Source organism: Cetorhinus maximus, chromosome 8 (genome assembly GCF_964194155.1).
Source record: "Cetorhinus maximus chromosome 8, sCetMax3.hap1.1, whole genome shotgun sequence".
Lineage (NCBI taxonomy): Eukaryota > Metazoa > Chordata > Chondrichthyes > Lamniformes > Cetorhinidae > Cetorhinus > Cetorhinus maximus.
In genome coordinates, this window is record NC_135886.1 from 102,325,564 (window position 1) to 102,346,673 (window position 21,110).

The 21,110-nt window shown below is 40.9% G+C and overlaps 1 protein-coding gene across 1 annotated transcript; it reads left to right on the forward strand.

Annotated features, from left to right (window-relative positions):
* Positions 1-6,993: 6,993 nt before the first annotated feature.
* Positions 6,994-9,382, forward strand: LOC144683320 (POU domain, class 3, transcription factor 4-B-like). Its single transcript, XM_078546257.1, has one exon. It carries the CDS (start codon positions 7,027-7,029, stop codon positions 8,161-8,163), a length of 1,137 nt encoding a protein of 378 aa, XP_078402383.1. The 5' UTR covers positions 6,994-7,026; the 3' UTR covers positions 8,164-9,382.
* Positions 9,383-21,110: the final 11,728 nt, after the last annotated feature.

Sequence of the window (21,110 nt, forward strand, 5' to 3'; positions counted from 1 at the left end):
GAAAAATCAGTTTTGAATTAATGTTAAGGATTAGAACACAGCTACAAGATGTTTTTAAAGATGCTTTGATATGAACCGAGCATTGCACATAGCCGAATCCAAGCCCAAAGCACAACGGGAAAGGAATGGGATGTAGGGTTTGACATCTGCTCCTACTGATATATACCGAGAGACAAAACTGTCCTTCTCGACTGCATTGATGTATTCTCCAGACAAACGTACAGTTGAAAATCAAATTGACTTTTTAAAATCACCTTGTCCAGTTAACAACGAAGTAGGTAACTCGATATGAGGGTATAAGGTACCTGTAGGGTTTATATGTAGATTGAGTCATGTAAAATGATTAAGGATTGATAAATTAAGCCAGTTGAGGTAAAACAAATCTTATACAATGGCTTTGGTAAAAGTGTTTTCTGTCATGAAGGAATATTAATTCAAACAAAAATCATTTCTTATCACATGACGTGGATTTATTTAAATTAAGAATTGTTTATTAATAATCTACCCCCGCCCCCCATCATAATAAAGACAAACAGAGCCGAGTTTCTGGGTGGCATTGTGGCTGATAACGAGCAGCTTTGAGAAATATTTTGGAAACTGGATCGATTTATCGAGCCGAAGTTAGCTTGCTATCTGAAGCAATGCAAGCCAGCCAGCATTGGTCGATCTGAGATTAAGTCTTTTCTTTTAACAGAACAATGATCAGAAACACCCCGTGCATCAGTTCCCCCTGCCCTGCCCTCCGCTGGACTTCCTTCAAAAACTTCCCCGCCTCGAAGGAGAGCTTTCCCAATTTAAAATAGATGCCGAAGAGTGGAAAATTCGCCACTTTCTTCTAAAGAGGCACGGTGCCTGGTTGTGTAGCGGGGGTTAAAATGGGGCAATTCTTAACCATAAAACCATCACAAACGAATAAAGCCAAGAGGCAAATCACTCCCATTTTAAAACCCTTAGATTGCTTACTGTTCTGTCAACTCATGTGATCCCTTCAGCACAATATTTTTTTCCAATTTAAAAAATCCGAACAAACTCAATAAACTATGGAGTTGGGATGAAGACCTAAAATGGTTAAACGTAAGGATGCGACATGTTATTGAGCAACCGTTTGTGATATCATCGAAGATGCACTGATTTGTTCAGTATTCAGTGACACGCAGGGTTTGCTTTCGGACTCAGATATGGGCTTAAAATATTTGCAGTTCGGTTTTGCCCCTTTCCTGCACTGACTTTAGACACTAGAAGTTGGAGACATCCCAGATTTTGCCCAGAATAGGCCGGCTCCCCTCTGGGAGAGACTTGCCCAGGAATGACCAGGGCTCACAGGATCACTAGCAATCGGAACCTTATCCCAGTTCCCGCCGAGGGATGGGACCAGGGTGTTAAAATGATATTTGATAGCCGAATCTGTCAGGAATTTGGCTTCTACAAAGTAGGCATCCTTTCTCGCCAGTGTCTGGTTCCACCTCCTCCCCCACTCCCCCCCCCCCCCCCCCCCGCCAAACAAGTTAAACATTTGTTGTCTTGAGGCTTTATTTATGGGTCATTCGCAATTAATTCACACAAGATTGCGAGCTTGGATCTGACTGTAATCTATTTCAAAATCATGGTTATCTTATTCGCTTAGGAAAAGGATTCAAATGTTTCTTTTTGGTGGGGGCAGGGTTGCAGACTGCCACATGTAATCTTTCCCACCTCACTCCGATTGTGCTGTTACTATGTAAAGACTCGGGACTCCGTTTATTGAGGAGGATGTGTAGGTTTCTTTCTCCTTGACTGACATCGCAGCAGTGTTACAATCTTTATTTGTAAACAACCTCGGGGATGACCCTCCTCTTTCGACTCGCACGAAGATTCATGTCAGTCCTGTCAGTGTCCGTTTAACATTCATTTAGCCCCTGTCTGTATCCCAGACGCCCTGCGATCTGTTGGTCCCCGCGCCAATTTGCCACATCTCCTTCTCGGTGGTCTTTGCAGCCTCTTGTAGCAGTTCTCCTGGACACACCTCTCCAGACAAAGCTTTATTCACTTTGAAATGATCTCACTCACAACCCTTCTCCCCGAACGACATGCACTCTCAGCAGTCAGCGCCTGTGCAAAATGAATAGCACGGCAAGGCTTAACAACCCTCAGCCTAAGCACCCAAAACCATCACTTAAAACACACTGGGCCATTGCCCGCAACACTCGTAGCTTTAGGAAACCGATTACACGTTTGCTCTTCGCTTAGCGATTTATACGCAAGTGGGCTGCTTGAAGTAAAATAAAACGATTGTAATTAAAAATAGACAATACTGACATGGAGAGGGTTACACCATGGTCTGTCCAAATCGGCCGAGCCAATGTTCAGGGCGAATAGGCAATAAATACCCGAGGATATTTTCCTGCATGTATTTACATTCCGGACAATTTCATGCGGGTACTTTGTCTAGGCTACAAGTATATAAATATGTATTCGAGTAAAATATGCAGTACAAGTATCTTTCTACTGAGACGAACGTTCAGTATCGATGATGTTCCAACATGTAATCGGTTCTATCTATCCCGTGCATCAATTGTTTGTGATCTTTCTAGTCTCCGACACGATATGGAATTGTGTATTTGCTCCCAGACAGGGGAAGGGGCTGTAGTCTGGTTTCTATCAGTGGGTCCACTGTCAGCAGCCTCGTAGAAAAGATTGATATTTCTGTTCGACCGTACACACATGCACACATCTCCGCACACGCGTTACACGCGTTGTCAAGGTCCGAAATGAGGGTACTGAGCCTCAAACAGACCGTATGCACAAGCTGCAAATCTTTGTCAAACGCCCATTTAATCCTCAGAAATATGGAACTGATCTAATTAAAACAAACAGCCGCTTGACAACACATTACACTGACAACTCTTATTTACTCAGTCTGAGGCGATGCGAGGAAGCTGTGCACTGTCCAGGGGTTAACAAATGTACCAAAAGGAGCTGGGGTTTTATTTTAACTTTTTAAACCCAGGAAAAATCAGAAGCATTAGTTTATTGTTACATCACGGACACTCGCTCTGGATTTATCACGCACACGGTATCCCAAGTCATGTCACCCAGTCTTAGTGTATCAGATAAATACATATATAAATGCATCTGACTATGGTACTCGCCACGCCCTATCTCTAATCTCTTCCAAGCATTGACAAACAATGAGTATTTCATGGACGTGTACCGGGAACACTGCAGAAAAACCAAGCCACTGGAACTTAACTGAACTTTGCAGCTGCTCCATGAAATACCCCGCCGGCCTTCAAAGAAATTTCAAAATAAATTGAGCGAGGTTACTTAAGACAAATTGCTCCCAATGTTTCTATATTGCCAAAGCCAAGCCTCCAGTCTTTTCAAATCAGACACTTTCACACATGGAAAGCACTTGGACATTCCGAATTAAGGTTGCCAACGCACATTTTCCTGTGGAAAATATATAATGTTTGACAATCTGTGGAATTGCAATGGGACTTTTGTTTTTTAAAAAATATTATCTGATTTCTTAAGTTTCAGCAGGAGCTCAGTGACAATCAGGAGAAGCGCTATTGGTGTTCCATCAGGTTGCTAAGGAAATGTAAACAGAAGTGAAGCTGATGGACTATCCGCATTATCTCTCAGGAAAAGGGGGGGGGGATGAATCAAAGTTTGAATATACAAACCGAACAAAAATAAACTCCATCGTGCTAATAAATAAAACCTCGTCGGGTTATGTTCACTTCAGAATCTAATATCTTTGCGAGTTCAGACATGCATCCTCTTTCTCCCTCCCGCTATCCCCTTTTGTCCTGAAAAATTCATCGGACAGGGTTTAATTGATATCAAACGCTCTTTAACCGGGACGGGGACTGCCATTTCGCGCCTCCGATCTGCCTGTCTCCAATGGGGAGGGGGGTGGGGGAGTGTGGGGGACACCGGATTAACCAGCGAGCAAGCAGCATTCTCTATTGCTGAGGAATTCAATTAAAAACGAAACCAAATTCGTGTGGCCCAAAGACCAGAGAGCGCCTCTCTTCTGAGAGAGAGAGAAAACATAAGCCTATGGATTTCAACAGGATCTGGCGGGACACAATGTACTTTTTGTAACAGTGCTCACAGAGGCAGGTGAAGTTCGAGTTAAAAGGTCGTGACACTGATTGACAGTTCCTAGTCGGGGTTTTATGCTGTTTTACCCCATTGACAAGGGGCTGCAAATCTCACCAAGAATCATTCACAAATCCGGGGCAGAAAACGTCCTTTTCTTGCAGATTGAATCATTTAACACTAAATCGGAAACATTTATTTGATATACATTTATATATGTTATATATATATATATATGCTCCGGTTAACAGTAAGCCAGTGCACCCTTGTGCTAGGTCAGTCCCTCTCCCATGTCCGGCCAGTCTACTTGTTTGAATTGCCCTCTTTTTATTCTGCTCCTTGGATATATGGTATAATGTGACCACTGTTCTCTCTTTTATTTCTCTCTCTATGGTAACGAAGATCATCGGCGCAAAAATGTGTCTATGAATAAGGAAATCAGCATAAAAGGGCGTCTGAGAGCCGCATCTGTTACACTTGGGAAGTTAGCGCCTGTTAGTCTAACATGAAAGAGCCAAGAGGGAAATTCCTCCATCAGTCCCTTTTCTTTAAAAAAAACACTGAGCGCAGATAACGTGACAAATCGAACTCAAACAACCAACCGTAAATCCAGCTTCGGCAACCGATGTGATCTTCCAACTTTTGCGCGCTACATTTGACGAAGCAACATTATAAATTAAAATTACGGCATTCAAAGGTCAGATATTTGACTGTTTATCAAATTAAAAGTGCTTTCCATGATGTTTTAGTGCCAATTTTTGAAGCTGGTCCCTCCTGACACGGTTTAACTTTGAGATGATGCGTTGGATAGTCCTCCTGGGCTTGGGTGGCTTTAGAAAGTGACATGGTCAGAAAGAGTTGAGCCACGATGTGTTCCCCAGCACCCCACCCTCCCCCCCCCACCCCCGACATCCACCCACCACCACCACCCACCCCCCAACCTTTCGTCTTGACCTTGAGAAAGATAGAATCAGTCTTTCCCCACTCTGTATCCCAAAAAGGCAAAAAAAAAGAGAAACTTTTAATAAGGACACTTAAACATGGCTGGACAAAGGTCAGCCCCAGTGTTCAGAGAAGATCTCCTCTTTGCAAGGTAACTTACCGTGTAAGGTGGAGAGATTCGCTTCCTACGGAGAGATGCGGGGACAGACATTCTGCGCGCTACTGGTGGACTGGTCCTTGGCATTAGAATTGATCGCGTTCTGTTTTGAACCCCATGTTATTGCATTGTTCCTCTGTCCTTGTGAGGCTCCAGGAATACCATCCTGGCCGGCCAACACTGGTAAACACTGCAGATTAATTTGCCGAGAACTTTGAAGTTCTCAACGTTAAAGCGAAAAGGTTGCAAAATCAACCCCCCACCCCCCCAAAAAAGAAACCACATCTCCATTATCACTCTTGTTGGGAAGGCATTACAAAGCTGTGTGTCTTAAAATATTCAAATGAAAACACACAGGAGTGCGGTCTGTTGCAGTACTGGAAGCTAAACAATGAACTGGAAAATACTCACCTATCAGCGGCTGTAGATCCTTCGAAATTTCAGCTCAGCTGAATTTAGAGAAAGTGTCGTCGGCAATGGCTTAGAGCATCTGCCGGCGTTCCTTTATTTTGCCCTAAATATATGAAAATGTATGCAAATTTAAATCAATCTTAACCTAGGATCTCTCGTTGTATTTAATGGAATTTCAAACCAATAGCTGGACTCTGAAGCTGTTATACCGATGTCAAATGTAATTATTACGCGTGCCAACATCTCAAAATGCCTATAAAATGCCCCCATCATTTCCTACCGGGTTTTCCAAGGAATAAGGGACCGAACGAACGAGGTGACTGCTCCTATAATCCTAATTTCTCGCTAGCACTGCGCTGCTTGTGAGAAGTCCCCGTCCTTTGAAAAGACTTCCTGATATAAATAATTTCCGAAGGCTCTGTCATTCAGGGAGTTAGCCAAGGTCCAGTGCTGGTATTTGACGCTGTACCGCACACAAATGTGCACACGATTTACATTTTTAATAAGCATGTTGTGCCCTAGTCATATTACGAATCGAACAAAATGAGAATAATTCGTCCCGTCCCCCTCCCCCCCCCCAAATAAAGAGTTGTGTAGTAGCTATAATGTTTAACTTCGTACAAGAGATCAAAGCCTTTGCCCAAATATAATCTGAACTGTGTGGAAAATAAACATTCGTTATTAACTCCAGCTCAGTAATTTATTGAGCACATTAAGTGACCATACACGTTACTTGCTGCAGGGTCATATGAAACGCCTGGTGCTCCAAAGGATGTGCAAAATTGTCGATTTTTTTTAAAAAGAAAGAGTTCTGAACTTTTCAACAGAAGGTTGTATCTTGTTTTAGTTGTTCTTTAAGAATCGGGGTGGGTGGGGGAGGGGGGCGGGGAGTCCCTGATTCGATCTAAAAGTTCTGGGCAAAACTTTGCCCGATCGCAAAGGACAAATGGTGTGTCTCCTCGCTGCAGCAAGAGTTAACCATCAGTAAGATGTGACCTGCCAGTTAGCCAGCGGGCTATCCAATGGGCTTCGGCGCTTCCTTGACTTCCTCATTGGGTCGACAGTCGAGGTTTGGAGTTTAAACACAAACTCCCCCCTCCCCAACCCCCCTCCCCAGACATACAGGCAAATTTGGTTAGGCTGCTCCACCTCGGAGATCCTGATTGGCCGACAACGTCATGACGCCCATGCTTTTGGCCTGTTGCTCAGCCCGGCGTGGTTCCCCATTGGCCTAGGAGGCTGCCTATCACTGACCAGCTCTTACCCCACCACTCCCCCCCCTCCCCTCCTCACCAACAACACTCCCCCCCCCCACCACCAAACCCCCCTCCTCCTCCTCCTCCTGGTGACCCCCTTTACCTCAGCTTTGTTGTCAAAGACTGAAGCTGTTCCCGGAGGCAGGTTATTATTACTGAGGGATTGGCGGAGCCATGGCCACGGCAGCTTCCAATCTCTACATGCCGAGCAGTGGGATCCTCACTTCCAACTCCATCGTCCACACCGAGTCGTCGAGCATGCAGCAGGCAGGCAGCTTTCGGAGCCACCAGAAACTCATCCAAAGTGACTACCTGCAGGGGCTCCCCAGCAACGGGCACCCCCTGTCCCACCAGTGGGTGACGGCTTTACCTGAAGGCAGCCCGTGGTCCACGGCGCTGGCGGCGAGCCCCCTGAGCCAGCAGGATGTGAAGCCCGGCAGGGAGGACCTGCACGGCGGGGCCAGCCTGCACCACCGCGCGGGTCACCTCGCTCACCACTCGCCGCACGCCAACCACCCGGGCGCCTGGGGCGGCGGCGGAGGAGGCGGCGGAGGCGGCGGCGGAGGAGGCGGCGGCGGCGGCGGCGGCGCTCACAACCCTCCCGGGCAGCCGCTCAACATCTACTCGCAGGCCGCCTTCACGGTCAACGGCATGCTGGAGCACGTCGGCCCGCCTCCGCCACCGAGCGCCGTGGGCCAGGGCATGCACCCGGCCGGCCTCAGGGACAGCGGCGAGCACGGGGAGCTGGCGCCCCACCACTGCCACGACCACTCGGACGAGGAGACCCCGACCTCGGACGAGCTGGAGCAGTTCGCCAAGCAGTTCAAGCAGCGGCGGATCAAGCTGGGCTTCACCCAGGCCGACGTGGGGCTGGCGCTGGGCACCTTGTACGGGAACGTCTTCTCGCAGACCACCATCTGCAGATTCGAGGCGCTGCAGCTGAGCTTCAAGAACATGTGCAAGCTGAAGCCCTTGCTCAATAAGTGGCTGGAGGAGGCGGACTCCACCACGGGCAGCCCGACCAGCATCGACAAGATAGCGGCTCAGGGGAGGAAGCGAAAGAAGCGCACGTCTATAGAGGTGAGTGTCAAAGGGGCCCTAGAGACCCATTTCCTGAAATGTCCCAAACCCGCAGCCCAAGAGATCTCCAGTCTAGCCGACAGTTTGCAGTTAGAGAAGGAAGTTGTGCGGGTCTGGTTTTGTAACAGACGGCAAAAAGAGAAACGAATGACTCCTCCCGGCTTGCATCAACAGGACGAAGTGTTCTCCCATAGCGTTGACCCAGAGACACCGACACACCACGATCTTTAACCGGGAGCCCTGACAATGGGCACTGCTGGCACTCGCTGGAACATGAACTGAGAAAGGAATGGGGAGCGCTTCCCCCCCTCCCCCCCTCCCTTAAATTATATATTTGACTGTCACAATGAGGGCGGGGGCAGAGAAGAGAAAGTTGTATGTCAAAATAAACAGTCTGCGAGCAGGCGAAATTCCTAAACTATGTACAGTTAGCAGTCGTGTTCACATTGTCCACGCCTGTGGGGATGAACACCTAATCGAGGACATTGCTTTACCGCGACTGTGGTAAATTGTTATGCTCAGACAAGGATTGCAGTCCAACTGTGTGCCTAACACCCATCAGCGCCTTGGTTTTCTCGACTATATCAGGTGAATCTGTTGCTATGGCCGGCATTACCCCCCCTCCCTCCCTCCCCACAACCTTCCTTTTAATAACTGGTTTTAAGCAGTACGACCTGCCATCAAAACGTACAGTATTATTACCTATTGAACTGGTCTGTAGGAAATGCATACAAACGGTTAGGCCCGGAAGACAGTTTAACAACAGGCTGAAAGATATATTGAAAAAAAAAATAAGCCGTTCAATCAAAATACTTGGGCAGCGTTGTGTCCAAGTTATCCTACTCGTGACGAACGTTACTTTAAGCAACTGTAGGAAAATGTTTGAAAGGCTGTGACCTCAGTTGCACTAATTTTTATGTAAAGGGAATATTTTGGCGTCTCAGTTGCAAAAAAAAACAAACATTAACACTGCCGTGGAAACCGCTGGTATAGAGATAGAAAGCTGGCAAATATGTTTTTCTCTCTCACCCAGGTACCTGCCTCTGAGCGCATGCAGGTATTTTATTCGGCATCAACGCCAATTTCAGCGGAGTTTCGAGCGAGTTCTCAAAAACCTGCCTTTTTTTAAGAGGTGGAGGAGGGGGTGGGGTGGAAAGGAAAAAAAAACTTTTTAAATTTAAAAAGACGGATCAGTTGCTGGTCCGAAATATGAGATATTTTCTTTAAATGTTTCTTTTTCAACGATTATATTTGGATTACTTATGGAGGCTGCGAACAGTAATTTATTTTCCTCAAATTTTGTATTATGTTTTTAAAAGACAGAATCACCGCGTTAAAGAAAGCAGTAAAATGTTTGTTGTTTAATAAATTATATATTTGATGTCAGATTTGATTGTAACACGATTTCAGTTTGTGATTTGGTGACAACAATTTCATTTTGGTGTACAAAAAAATCAAATCTGTTCAAATAAATTTGTTATTAAAACTATGTTGTGTTTGCAGTCATGTCTAGTGTCCTCCCTCCCCCAATACCCGGAATCAATGGTCTGATAGGTTAGTGCATTATTTTGCATTTATTGGAACTTCTATTTGCGTTTTTGCTGTTTTGACAATTACTTTTTTTACCAATTCAGAGGGGAGAAGTTAATAACTGGGACAATGTCCTGAGCGTAGCGGTAAATACACTCTCTCTCCACAGTCGCAATGTCGAAATGAGAGTTTATTATAAGATTCAACCCTTGTTCCATCACTGTTAGGAGGATTCCGTCCAAATGCAGTTGTATATCAGATAGTTTGAGCTACCGGTCATTTAAGTCTAGTTTTAAATGTAGCATTCACACTCATTCTGCCTTCTAACTAAAGGTAGACAAATGAGAATCGGTAACCGCCCCCACCCCCAACTGAAGTCTTTATATTTTTCGTGTTAGTGTTAATATATAGCATTGCGATTTCTGTTGCTTTGTAGATTGCGCTGTGTCTTTCATTTTGTTTTTGCTGGTTTGAGAAATTTAGTTCACCTTATTTTGGCCTTGTGGTAGATTGCACTTAGTCCCGAGTTCCCCATTCTCACGGCATCCCTTCAACACTGCAAATCCACTCAGCAGAAATGTTTCTGCAACGTTTCTCGTTTAACGGAGGCGATTCTAACCGTCCGATGGATTACAGCCTCCCCTCCGACAAGCTGAAATCGCCACCCATCCCCTTTTTCCAGCCCGTTCTACTCCCTGTCGAGACTGAGGTGGCTCATTTGTTCTGACGTGTGTTTTTGGATGGGCAAGGCCGCTGGTGAAATCGCGCAGGGGTAACAAGCATGGCTTCCGTCTCCCATTATACACACAGTTATTTTCTCATTAAATGCCCAACTCCTTAGAAAACGCGCCACAGAGAAGGAAATAACCAGTCAAAGAAATGCAGGGAAAACAGCCAATTCCTTCCAACAACGGCCCTGGGCAGTGCTGTTGTTGCATCTCGGTGCACAATGAGATTTAATTCTTGCATGCGGGCTTCACGTTTAATGCAAACTTTATTCGATATATTTCACTGAAAGGTTATTCAGAAGAGCCTGGAGGACGAGGGTTTTTTTGTTCAAAGTAATTATATCGCCTGTATTCAGAAGGGATGAATAAACTGTAATCACTAATATCATTATTGTAAAGATTTCCTCTTGTGTAATGCAGTAACGGCACTCGTCAATTGGTACCGATGCTTAAATTAAAACAAAAGGTTTTACTGACAGAATACCCAGGAAAAAGGCTCAGTTGAGCATCAGAAACCGGATTACTGGATACGGAAAATAGATTTCCAATGTAGCCTTGAGACTAAAGGTAGGCGAGGGCGCCCATTGTGTACCGTGCCCAGTGTCAGGAACAATGTTTTTCAGCTTCTCTTTGGAGACAGGGCTTTAAACGATTCAGGTGAATTTACACATTCTTCAAAATACGGATTACTCTATTCGAGAGGGGGACAAAAGTACATGCCACACTAGGCGCTGCGCAGTGGAGTCCACACACTGCAAAGCAGACGTTAACTAGACTGAGTTCCTCTTGCCTTGACCGCATAGGGAACCCGCACCCCTCCTATATTGTACCGAATAATGAAATATCTCCGGGGTAGAATGGAGCAAAAGTTTTTAACGAGGGCAATGCATGCACTGTATGGGTACTGATCGTGTAAATGGAGCGACTGGCACTTGGTACATCAATTTGCAAATAACCAGCTAGCAACATTAAAGAAAAACATGCCCTGAAATCAGGATTGTACATGTAGACAACACATTGCCTGCAATGCTCTGATATATGCAAATCGTTGTCAGTCCCAGTTGTGCTCCTTATATCATCAGTACCGATGCATCAATCCCTAATTTATGCGAGTCTGCATTTATACAGCGTTTCGGTTCATCGCGAGCTGTTTTTTTTTTGTTTTGTTTTAGCTGTTTTATATAAGTGTGTGCAAAATAAGAGGGGACAACTGTACCGTTCAATTGTTATTCGGAGGGGGGTTATTTAAATATCTGAAGAAGTGAGCGCCTAATGGTGAAAACAAATCCTTTTTCAGCCTTTTTTTTGGTGTGTGAGTAGAATTCCGTTAGGAATTGATTATGTTGGTGTCCCGCCTGTATCAGACCGGCCGGGGTCTGGATTGTGTTTAAAGCTAACAGCCTTGGGAGAGTTTATCCAACAGACACTGAAATATTGACAGCGATTTCCCGAATGATTGAAATCATACATTCGGTAATGCTATCGACATTTCTTTCACAATAGGCACAGAATAAAAACACACACACACACACACACACGAAAGAAATGTGAAAGCACAAATTCTAAAATATTTCTATCAGATCAGATAATCAGACTGTGGTTACGGGCGGGTTGGGTAACAGATTGCCGATTGAATGGTTTGTGAATTTGACAATCTGATTCGTGAAGAAAAATATTGCAGATTTAGGAGATTCTTTTGTGTGTTTTGGTTTTTTTTCCCTTTGTCTTTTGATCGCTTTCATTGTATGATTGGTCGAGTTTTGTCAACACAGTCTTAAAATCATAAATACTACTTTTCGGAAGATGATGGCAAAATAATGCTACGTTTTTTGGTTGGGGGGTGTGAAATTTTCCCTTTCTCGTCCCTCCTTTTATTCTGTGGTGTATTTGAAAAGGTTACCACACTTCTCGTCCTACTTTCAAACTATCATGGTGTCGTTTGCAAATCGTATTTATTTATTTATTGTTGCTGCCTTCGATGCTCCTGGAGTTGCGCGTTTTAGCTGCGGTGACTTGAGTTCAACCGTTTTTGCCTCCGTTTCACGAAGCAGAGGGATTAAAGGATCCGAGGCAATGTTTGAAGATCGCCTTCCAGAGGTTGACATGGCAAAATTCCCATCAAGTCATCGTGGGATCTCAACTTGGTGCTGAAAAGCGCAGCCCCAAAGCCTTGGGCCAATCTTCCGATGGAGAGAAGGTGTGCAGAAAGTTAGGTCCTTGGAGAGCTGGATGCAAACAAGTGCTAACAGATTTGAAAAGGAGTTTCAATCCATTTTTTAAAAAAAGGCAAGTCACAATAGCTTTTGCCCCAAAGAATTGCAATTCGATGCCAAGTTTTCTGGAGACTATACTGTCGGGAAAATGCAGCTTGAAACATTCCATTTTATTCGCCACGGGGGATGAACGTTCTCCTCGTGTATACCGTGTTTTCTGGGGATGATGACATCACTGAGGACTGCTTGTACTCTGTAAAGTTGTTATATAATTTTCCACAGCACTTTGGCTCCTAAATAAAGCAGACGTGTGCTGGTAGCCAACATTCTGTGGAAAGATGAAAGACACTATTATAGTCACACTATTATAGTCTTCTTACACAGCATGTACCTGAGAAGGGAGTCACAAAAGCGCTCCCCCTGCTGGGAAGCCCTGCAAGGTGATGAAGTTGGCATTCAGCACACGTTGGAGCTAAAATTCCTCTGGCCCCATTATATGATTCAAGAAGTTACCGTGGGTAGAAAAGTAAGAAATGTGACTTTTTTTTTTACTCATACCATTTTATCTCCATAAAATTGTCGATAGGTGGAATTTCGTCGACCTTAATCCATAAGTGAGAAATATTAAAAGAATAGCAGTCAGCGTCCATTAATTCACTATAATAAATATACTAATCTCTAGAGCGAGGAGGATGCCTCAGCAAGAACTTTAAATTGCACTACAAAAATATGTCAGAGTAAGGGTTATTTTTGTTGTTATTTTAACCAATTTTATTTCTCTTATTAAGTAGCTATGTTCAAAACCATATGGTGCATATGTTGGCTGTGATGAGAGCCGCATTTCGGCAGACAGCGAAAACCAGACAGATGTAGATTTTCCAAATGTAACTCACGCAATGTAGCACAAGTCATTTGAGCTAATTTCTCCAATTTTTGATGTAGAAGTTGTGAAAGTATATGATTTCTTTTGCAGGAGCTAGGGGGTTGAAAATGTCTGGCTAAACAGTGACAATCAGTGACGGCAGTGGGAAATGGAACTGTTCTGGTCTCCAGAGACAAGTAGAGCACTTCATTTAAGTTACTCAAGCTAATGGAGGCAGTTCATTTCCATAAGGTTACAGCTTCATTTGCCGGGAAACACTCGGCAGAATGCCACCACCTGAAATGTTAACTCTATTTCTTTCTCCAAAGATGCTGCCTAACCTGCTGAGTGTTTGCAGCATTCCGACAGCAAATGTTTGAAATACTCAGCAGAAAGGTTATGAACCTTAAACATTAACTCTGTTTCTCTCTCCACAGATTATGTGTATTTGCAGTGCTTTGTGTTTTAGTTTCAGATCCCCAGCATCCTTAGTATTTTGACTTTGTCTTTAATTTTGTCTTTATGTCCCTTTATCAGATATCTCCGTTTTATTGTGCTAAATTTGGTTATTGGCGGGGTTCTTTTTATAAATGTAACCGTAGAATTATTTTTGATACATAGGTTATTTGCATTTTCATTACTAGATTGCCTGCTGGGTTGAACACTATGGAGTCTGGTTAAGGAGAGACAGGTGACAGCAAATGTCTCAAAACCTGAGCCAGTGTCAGTCGTTGGCCAAATGGGAGGAGAACTGAAATAAAATGCAAAGTGCAAACCATACTGTTTCTACCTCCCTCCCATTGGCCAGGTATCTCACTTCTACCTGGTACTGAATGAGCCTGCCCTGGAAGAATTTCTCATTTAAAGATGAAAAAGGTTGATTGAGTTTCTCTCAAGGCAAAAAAAAGATGTTAAAACCATCACAATTTAATTTTGTTACATATATTTCTTCATCATAATCATCAATAGCACTGAAAGAATTAACTAGATTACTTGAGCAGACTGTGCCAACTTCTGTTTCATCTGGCAATTACTTTCTCATAGAATTTTTGCAAATTTTGGAACCAGAGTGGCTTTCACACCAGTTACTATACGATAATATTTTCCATTAGCTGCTTTTGATTTGATTTCACTTCACAAAATATTTGTGTCAGATCCCACGAGACTGCCTGCATTTTGCACACATGAGGGTAGCAAAGAAAAGTTTCAGGGCCTTGATTTTTATATGTGCGGTCTGTGCAAATACAATTCTCAATCACCTCACCAGGGAAAGAATTGAATTAGCAGGAATTTGCTAACATATCTCACAAGTGCATTTGAATGCACTGTATATTATTTTAATATACAAATACCCATGTACTATTTCAGAAACATCACTGAAAGTGCTCCTTTTTAATTTGGAAGCAGCTGATTCATATTCTACAAGGCTCATTGTCTCCCCATCATAGCTTTAAGAAATTGGGTTTTAAACCATTTTGTCATGTGTTTTCTGCAACATTGAACTAGGTCAATCAGATTCTCTGCAGAGGAAAAAAAGGGGGAAAAAAGACTTGCATTTATGTAGCACCTTTCATAACCTCAAGACATACCAAAATGCTTTAAATCAATGAAGCACCTACGAGGTGTAGTCACTATTGCAATGTAGAAACTATATTAGAAGGTTTCACAGAGTAATCTCTGCAAGGCTCCATATAATACTCTTCCCAAATTTTGTGAATTGAAAATATCATCGTAACTTATTGGAATACATGTCTTATATGGTCACAAATTTTACTACTGCAGTGGCTTTCATACTGCAAGCTAAGTATATGTTGGATTTAAGAGCAAGCGGTAATGCAAATTTTTACATCATATCCGAGTACAAAAATATTGAGTTGTATCAGTTAAAACACATGGAGCACTCTGATGTTGAGTTTAAGAATATTTGTTATTTTCATGAAACTGAATTAAATATTGAGCATTGAGTTTTAAATATATTATTGGTGATAACTTCATGTTGTAATAATATGTTCTCGGCTAGTAACAACAAAAAACATAAAGTATTTCCTGTGCAGTTCAGATGTTATTACTCTGGAATGGTACACTTGATGGCAAGAAAACATATTTGTCCAGAACATGTCTCTTCAGAAAAGGTTAAAAATAAATAACAAATACAACGATTTTAAACTGTCAACATTTTCACAGATGCACCAAGATTAGAAACCTAACAAAACTACAATTTATTTTGCTTATTTTGAAGTACTACTAATTGTTAAATGTTGAGTTCTCACATGCATTTTTTTAGAAATCATTTTTCAAAATATATAAATGAAAAGCGATTTGGATCTTGAAAGGCAAATGACCCTTCAGAACTTAAGGTGAAAGTGACAGTGTTCCGGTACACAATTCACATGTCTAACATCAAATGCACACTATGGATTGAATTAAGTATTACCGTATATGAACATTGTATTAATCCTTAAAATGCCAAGCTCCACTATTTATTACCGTTCATTCCAAAATTTCTGTTATTCAAGTGCATTTTAAATTCATTTATGAAATGGTTACTTTATAACAAATTCTAATTTCATAAACCAATAAGATGGAGCATTTTTTCTTTTAACATATTAGGTTAACAATCATTAAAACATAATTAAAAGTCTTACATAAGAAGGAAGGATCTTTTGAAGTTTTGATACGAGTTTCTATGTCATTAACAAAACCTGGGTTAAACTGTCAGGACAGAACCAACAGTTAGTTTTATGTAATTTGTTGGTTACATAAATGGCAAATGATTATGTAGTTAGGAAGACAAGGACTCAATAATAAAAGGTTTGGAAATTAGCTGATTAGTGCTTTTGCTTCAATATATAACAATACATACAATATCCAATGCAGTGGCAATTTTGGTTTATATTTGTAAGCATTACTGTCATTTTGCTTAATAATTTTCACTCCAATTTATCCCAAAACAATATAAAGTACAATTATGCTTTCCGTAACAAATTTATGTAGAGGCTATATTAGTGTTTATTTAGAAGATGATTTTACTAAAGCATATTAGAAATTATAATTGAGGTTAATTCAATGACCCTTTACTGTAGCGTGCCATTCTTGCTTGTTTATTTTTTTACTGTGTAATGCCTTTTGTACCAGAATTGCACTGCTGGCTGTTGTTTTTTTCAGATGAAGTGATGGCATTATGAATGAAAACTATCTATCAAAGCATCAAGGAAGGTAAATGGTCTACGTACAGCTTAGAGAAGCAGAAGCACAGGTAGAGATGGGAAAACAGACAGCAGAAATGGCCTTTCAACATATCCTGCAAAATAATTAGGGCCGGCATCCTCATTAGTGAGTATACATGAAGGGAATTATAAAGAGAGAAGAGAGTGGCCCTGACTGTACTAAAAAATGAAAATATAGTGTTGTTTAATTTTATCTGACTAGAAGTCTTTTTTTTCATACTCATGTCTTTATCTCAGCGAAATTAGAATTTCCATCCTCAATCTCACTCTCTGAGTTTCCCTCACATTCTTTGTTCTGACTCTTCCTCCCCCAAAGATAGTAATTGATGCTGGGTTTTGTTTCTAAGCAAAATCCTCCTATGTTTCAAGACTTTGATCAACTGGTTTAACTTCTGTATAATATAAACCATATTCAGTATCTATTAAACAAAAGATTAAACAGGAAATTGTATTCCATGAATTTTGGCAGAGTGAATGACTCACTCGAAGGAAAGAACATGATGCTTGCGCTTTTACATTAGATTCATTCCTTGAAAAAAAATATTCTGCATAAAAAAGGATTATGATTTTAAACCAACTTCTCTTCACTGTGTCGTGGCTTCATTAGAAAATCCCTTTGAAGGTCTGTGCATAAAAGAAATGGACTTGAAAGTAACATGTTCAAAAGAATTTAAATTGATCAACAGATTTTTGTTAGGTAAGGAATATGGAGTTGAGGCAAGTAAATTAAATTGAGGTATTGATCACCTATCACCTAACTGAATGGCGGAGCAGACTCAATGGGCTGAATAACCGATTCTTGTTCCTATGTTTTAATCACTTTCAGGGGTGAAATTATTTCTATATATTGTACATAAGTATTGCAGCTCAAGCCTTTGGGATGTATACTGCTGGACACACTAATATAGAAGGCACTTAACCATGTGCTTGAGACCTTATTCCATATTAGAGGTGGTAAATCTTGTATTTATACAGTAAATAATGATAAAATGTAACATGAGTCTAAAGTTTACTCCAGTGCATGATTGTTAATAAGCTAACAGTTTAAAATAATGATTTATAAAAAGGTTGACTGTAAACAATTTGACTCTTTCTTCAATGAACAATCAAAATACAGCACAGATCTCAAAATGCTAATTATTCAAGAATAGGCAGAAGAACCTTCAAGAAATGAAATAAGTGAAAGTCCAAGAACTTCTGTCTGGATTTGGTTTACATTTACCAAGAGCACCTTCACCAGAGTCAACCTGATTAACATCATTTCCCTGAAAAGGCTGTAAATGAATGTCTAAAAATATTCATGATGCACAATTTTTCTTTCAACTGAGAAAACTCTCCTGCTTCTGTCATACCTATGATGTTATGTAGGTCCTAACCATCCCCCAGCCCAACTCATTCATTTTACTGAGTGTAGTGCAGTGGTTATGATGTGCAACCAGTGGTCAAGAGAACTGAACTTGTTCCAGAAAGTGCACATCCCACAATAGCAGTTTGTGTATTTGAATTTAGCTTTTTAAAAAATCTGGGAATGAAAAGTTGGTAGCAATAAATCTGACCATGAAATTGTCAGATTGTCATAAAAACCCAACTTGTTTACTGAGCACTTTTAGTGAAGAAAACCTGCCATCCTTACCCAGTTTGGATACATGTGGCTCCAGTCCCACACCAGAGTGGTTGAGCCTTAACTGCCCTCTGTTATGGAGCTTAGCATATCATTCAGTTGTATCACACTGCTATTGCAAAGGTTCCAGGAGGTGGCCTGCCACAAGCCTCACAGGGCAATTAAGAATAAGCAATAAATACCAGCCTTGCCAGTGACACTCTCATTGTGAGAATGATTTAAAAACAAGATACCCACTAAATTATTTTTCAGTTAATAATTAAAATATAAGAGTAAGATAATTAGCAGCCCATGAATAAAATCAAATACTTAGAAATCACAAGTTTCAAGGCTGTATATTTCTCCCAATGATGTCATTGTACTAATTGTACTATGACATCAAGGGATATGGGGATAGCGCGGGAAAGTGGAGTTGAGGTAGACGATCAGCTATAATCTAATTGAATGGCAGAGCAGGTTTGATGGGCTGAATGGCCTACTCCTGTTCCTACATTCCTCCAATCTTATTAACAGAATTCTCAAGCTTTTCATTAGAAGAAAAATTTGAGGCCACGCTGATCCGGTTTGTGTCCTATAAATGTCTCATAGACAGAAGCTGAAGGGAACTCGATTGTTTTATGTTATAAGATTTTATAGTTATTATTGGCAAAAAAAATTGACTGACTGCTTCAATCACACTAAATATCTTCAGAAATTGGATCCCTGATATCATTCTAACATTTCTTCCTTATGTTGAGGGTTCAATAAACAAAAGAATTATCACAAGCTATGCACTTGCCAAGATTTGTATTAAACCTTAACCATTCTGCATGAAATTCTAATGCAAATTCTTCCTTTGTATTTACATTGCATGTTGTGAAAAATAAAATCTGATAATAAACTTGTAATACCCAGCACTATATGAATTTATGACAGTAATGCTGTTATTTTTAAAGTGTATGCAAAAAAAAGGCATTGATCAAAAATGCATTTCAAATTGGTAACTAAAATCACTGAAAAAAATCAGCATTAGTATGATTCTTTATGATGATATAAAAAGTCAGGCTGGTTTCATCATTGCTCTTAAAAGCTTTACTGTAGCCAAAGAAATGAAAAAAGCAGGGATTATGCACAAATGGTGGCATTCGTTCTCTACTTCTTGCATTAGCTTCCTGTTTCACTCTGAATATTATTCAGTGCCAACAATTCTTGAATATCATTTGTACAAATTCTGCTTAAGAATTGGGACCCTTCCCATAACAGAGTGAAATTTCTGGAGGCAGTTAAGGATCTTATGAAACACAAAAGTATTTTACCCAGTTCTCTTAGCCACTTAGCAATGTTGTTCGTTATAAATGAGGCATATGTATAAAGAATTTAACCAGCTATATAAATCATTGACTTTTAAAACTGTTTGTACAGTAATAGCACAATAATTACACTTATTTACTACCCGGTCATTAGAACATCATTTTCAGTCTTTTTTTTGCATAGTAATTTACCACTACCATGGTAAGTTAAGCCATCAAATGGAATACAGCATGTAATAGGATAAATTAAATAGTTTAACAACTGGAAACAGCCCAGTTGGTCTTTGTGAACAAGTATGGTTTAGTTTGCAGTGGAGTTGAATGCAGCAAAATTAAAAGCAATTTAATACCTATGCAGGTCTCAAAGATAGAGGTTGATGTTCTGTTGAAATAATCCATTAAAAATAAATAAAGGAATATTGGCCTATTGAAGTAAGCACTAAAAAGCCATGGACAAATATATTCCAACATTTGCAAAATGTCAGAACTTAATGAGATGTGTTAATGACCTTCTAAGGTGGATACATGCACAGGTGGTTAAGCAAAGGTCTATGATGAAGGGATAGGGCAAAGACGGAGCCAGAAAACAATTATATCCGCGGAAATAAGAGTGCTCATAATTTTCAACCTTATGGCTAGAAAGAGGAAGCACATCAACCAAGTCTTTAAGTTTTTAATTTTAATTTAAGGGTACATTTTTGGTATATGTAACATGCCATTGCATTCAAGTTAAAATATTAATATCCTATAATATAGATTAACATAATATGCATGCCAATCATAATTGCAGTCAATATAGTCTGATATTGTCCATCTGTTTGAGAATACAGCAAAGATTAGGTAAATCTCCTAAACAGCAGTATTTATATAAGCATTCTCAGATGATTGAGAGTTTAAAATCCTGTGTTCACATATCATACTTTCCAACCTTCAGATTGGCTTCATCTATGTTCCTATCAACAATTGATTTTTTTGGAAGAAAACATCTGCGGAATATCTGAGGAGGAGGGAAATTAAAACCAGAAAGAATCAGAGGAAGATGATAGGATGGTCACTTGTTGTGTTTGGTACCCAACCACTAAATCAGAAAAAGGGAAAGCAAACATTTCACTACTTGCAAGGTCCCATATGCAGTCACCACAAAAAACCTTGAAATTTTCTCCCATTGCACCCAGAAAATAAGAACTGATGCATCAAGCACCTGTAACAAATATTGGCCCCTCAATTTCTTTCTGATTGTACAACTTGAAGTGTCTTAAAGGTTCAGAGCACCAAAAATGATTTGTTGCCATAAAAACAATTCTTAAGAGCTACATAGTGAGGTTGCACCCTTGGATCAGCCTATGTAAATTTGCTAGACTCACTTAGCTATCTCATTAGTCTACTGATTGCACTCATAGCCAACCATTTTCTATCTGCATCCTTTCAGGAGTTAAACCTGAGGCAATCAATCTGCTGATGCTGAGATTGTTGGAGAAGCCCTGAATGTCCCTGCATTTAGTGTGGTAAATCTGTGACATCTGCTCCTGAGGCTGTGCATGAAATTTCGTGTCATTTGACAATCATGAACAAAAGTGAAGTTTTCCATTGTTTTCATTATGGTACTTTACAAATAAAACCCTTGTTAAATTAGACAGAATTTATAGCACAGGGACAGACCATTCTGCCAAACAGGCCTATACCAATGTTTATACTCCACACAACCTCT

Bases quoted from the DNA above. Each gene is read 5' to 3' on its own strand.
- LOC144683320 (XM_078546257.1), top strand. From the start codon at position 7,027: ATGGCCACGGCAGCTTCCAATCTCTACATGCCGAGCAGTGGGATCCTC.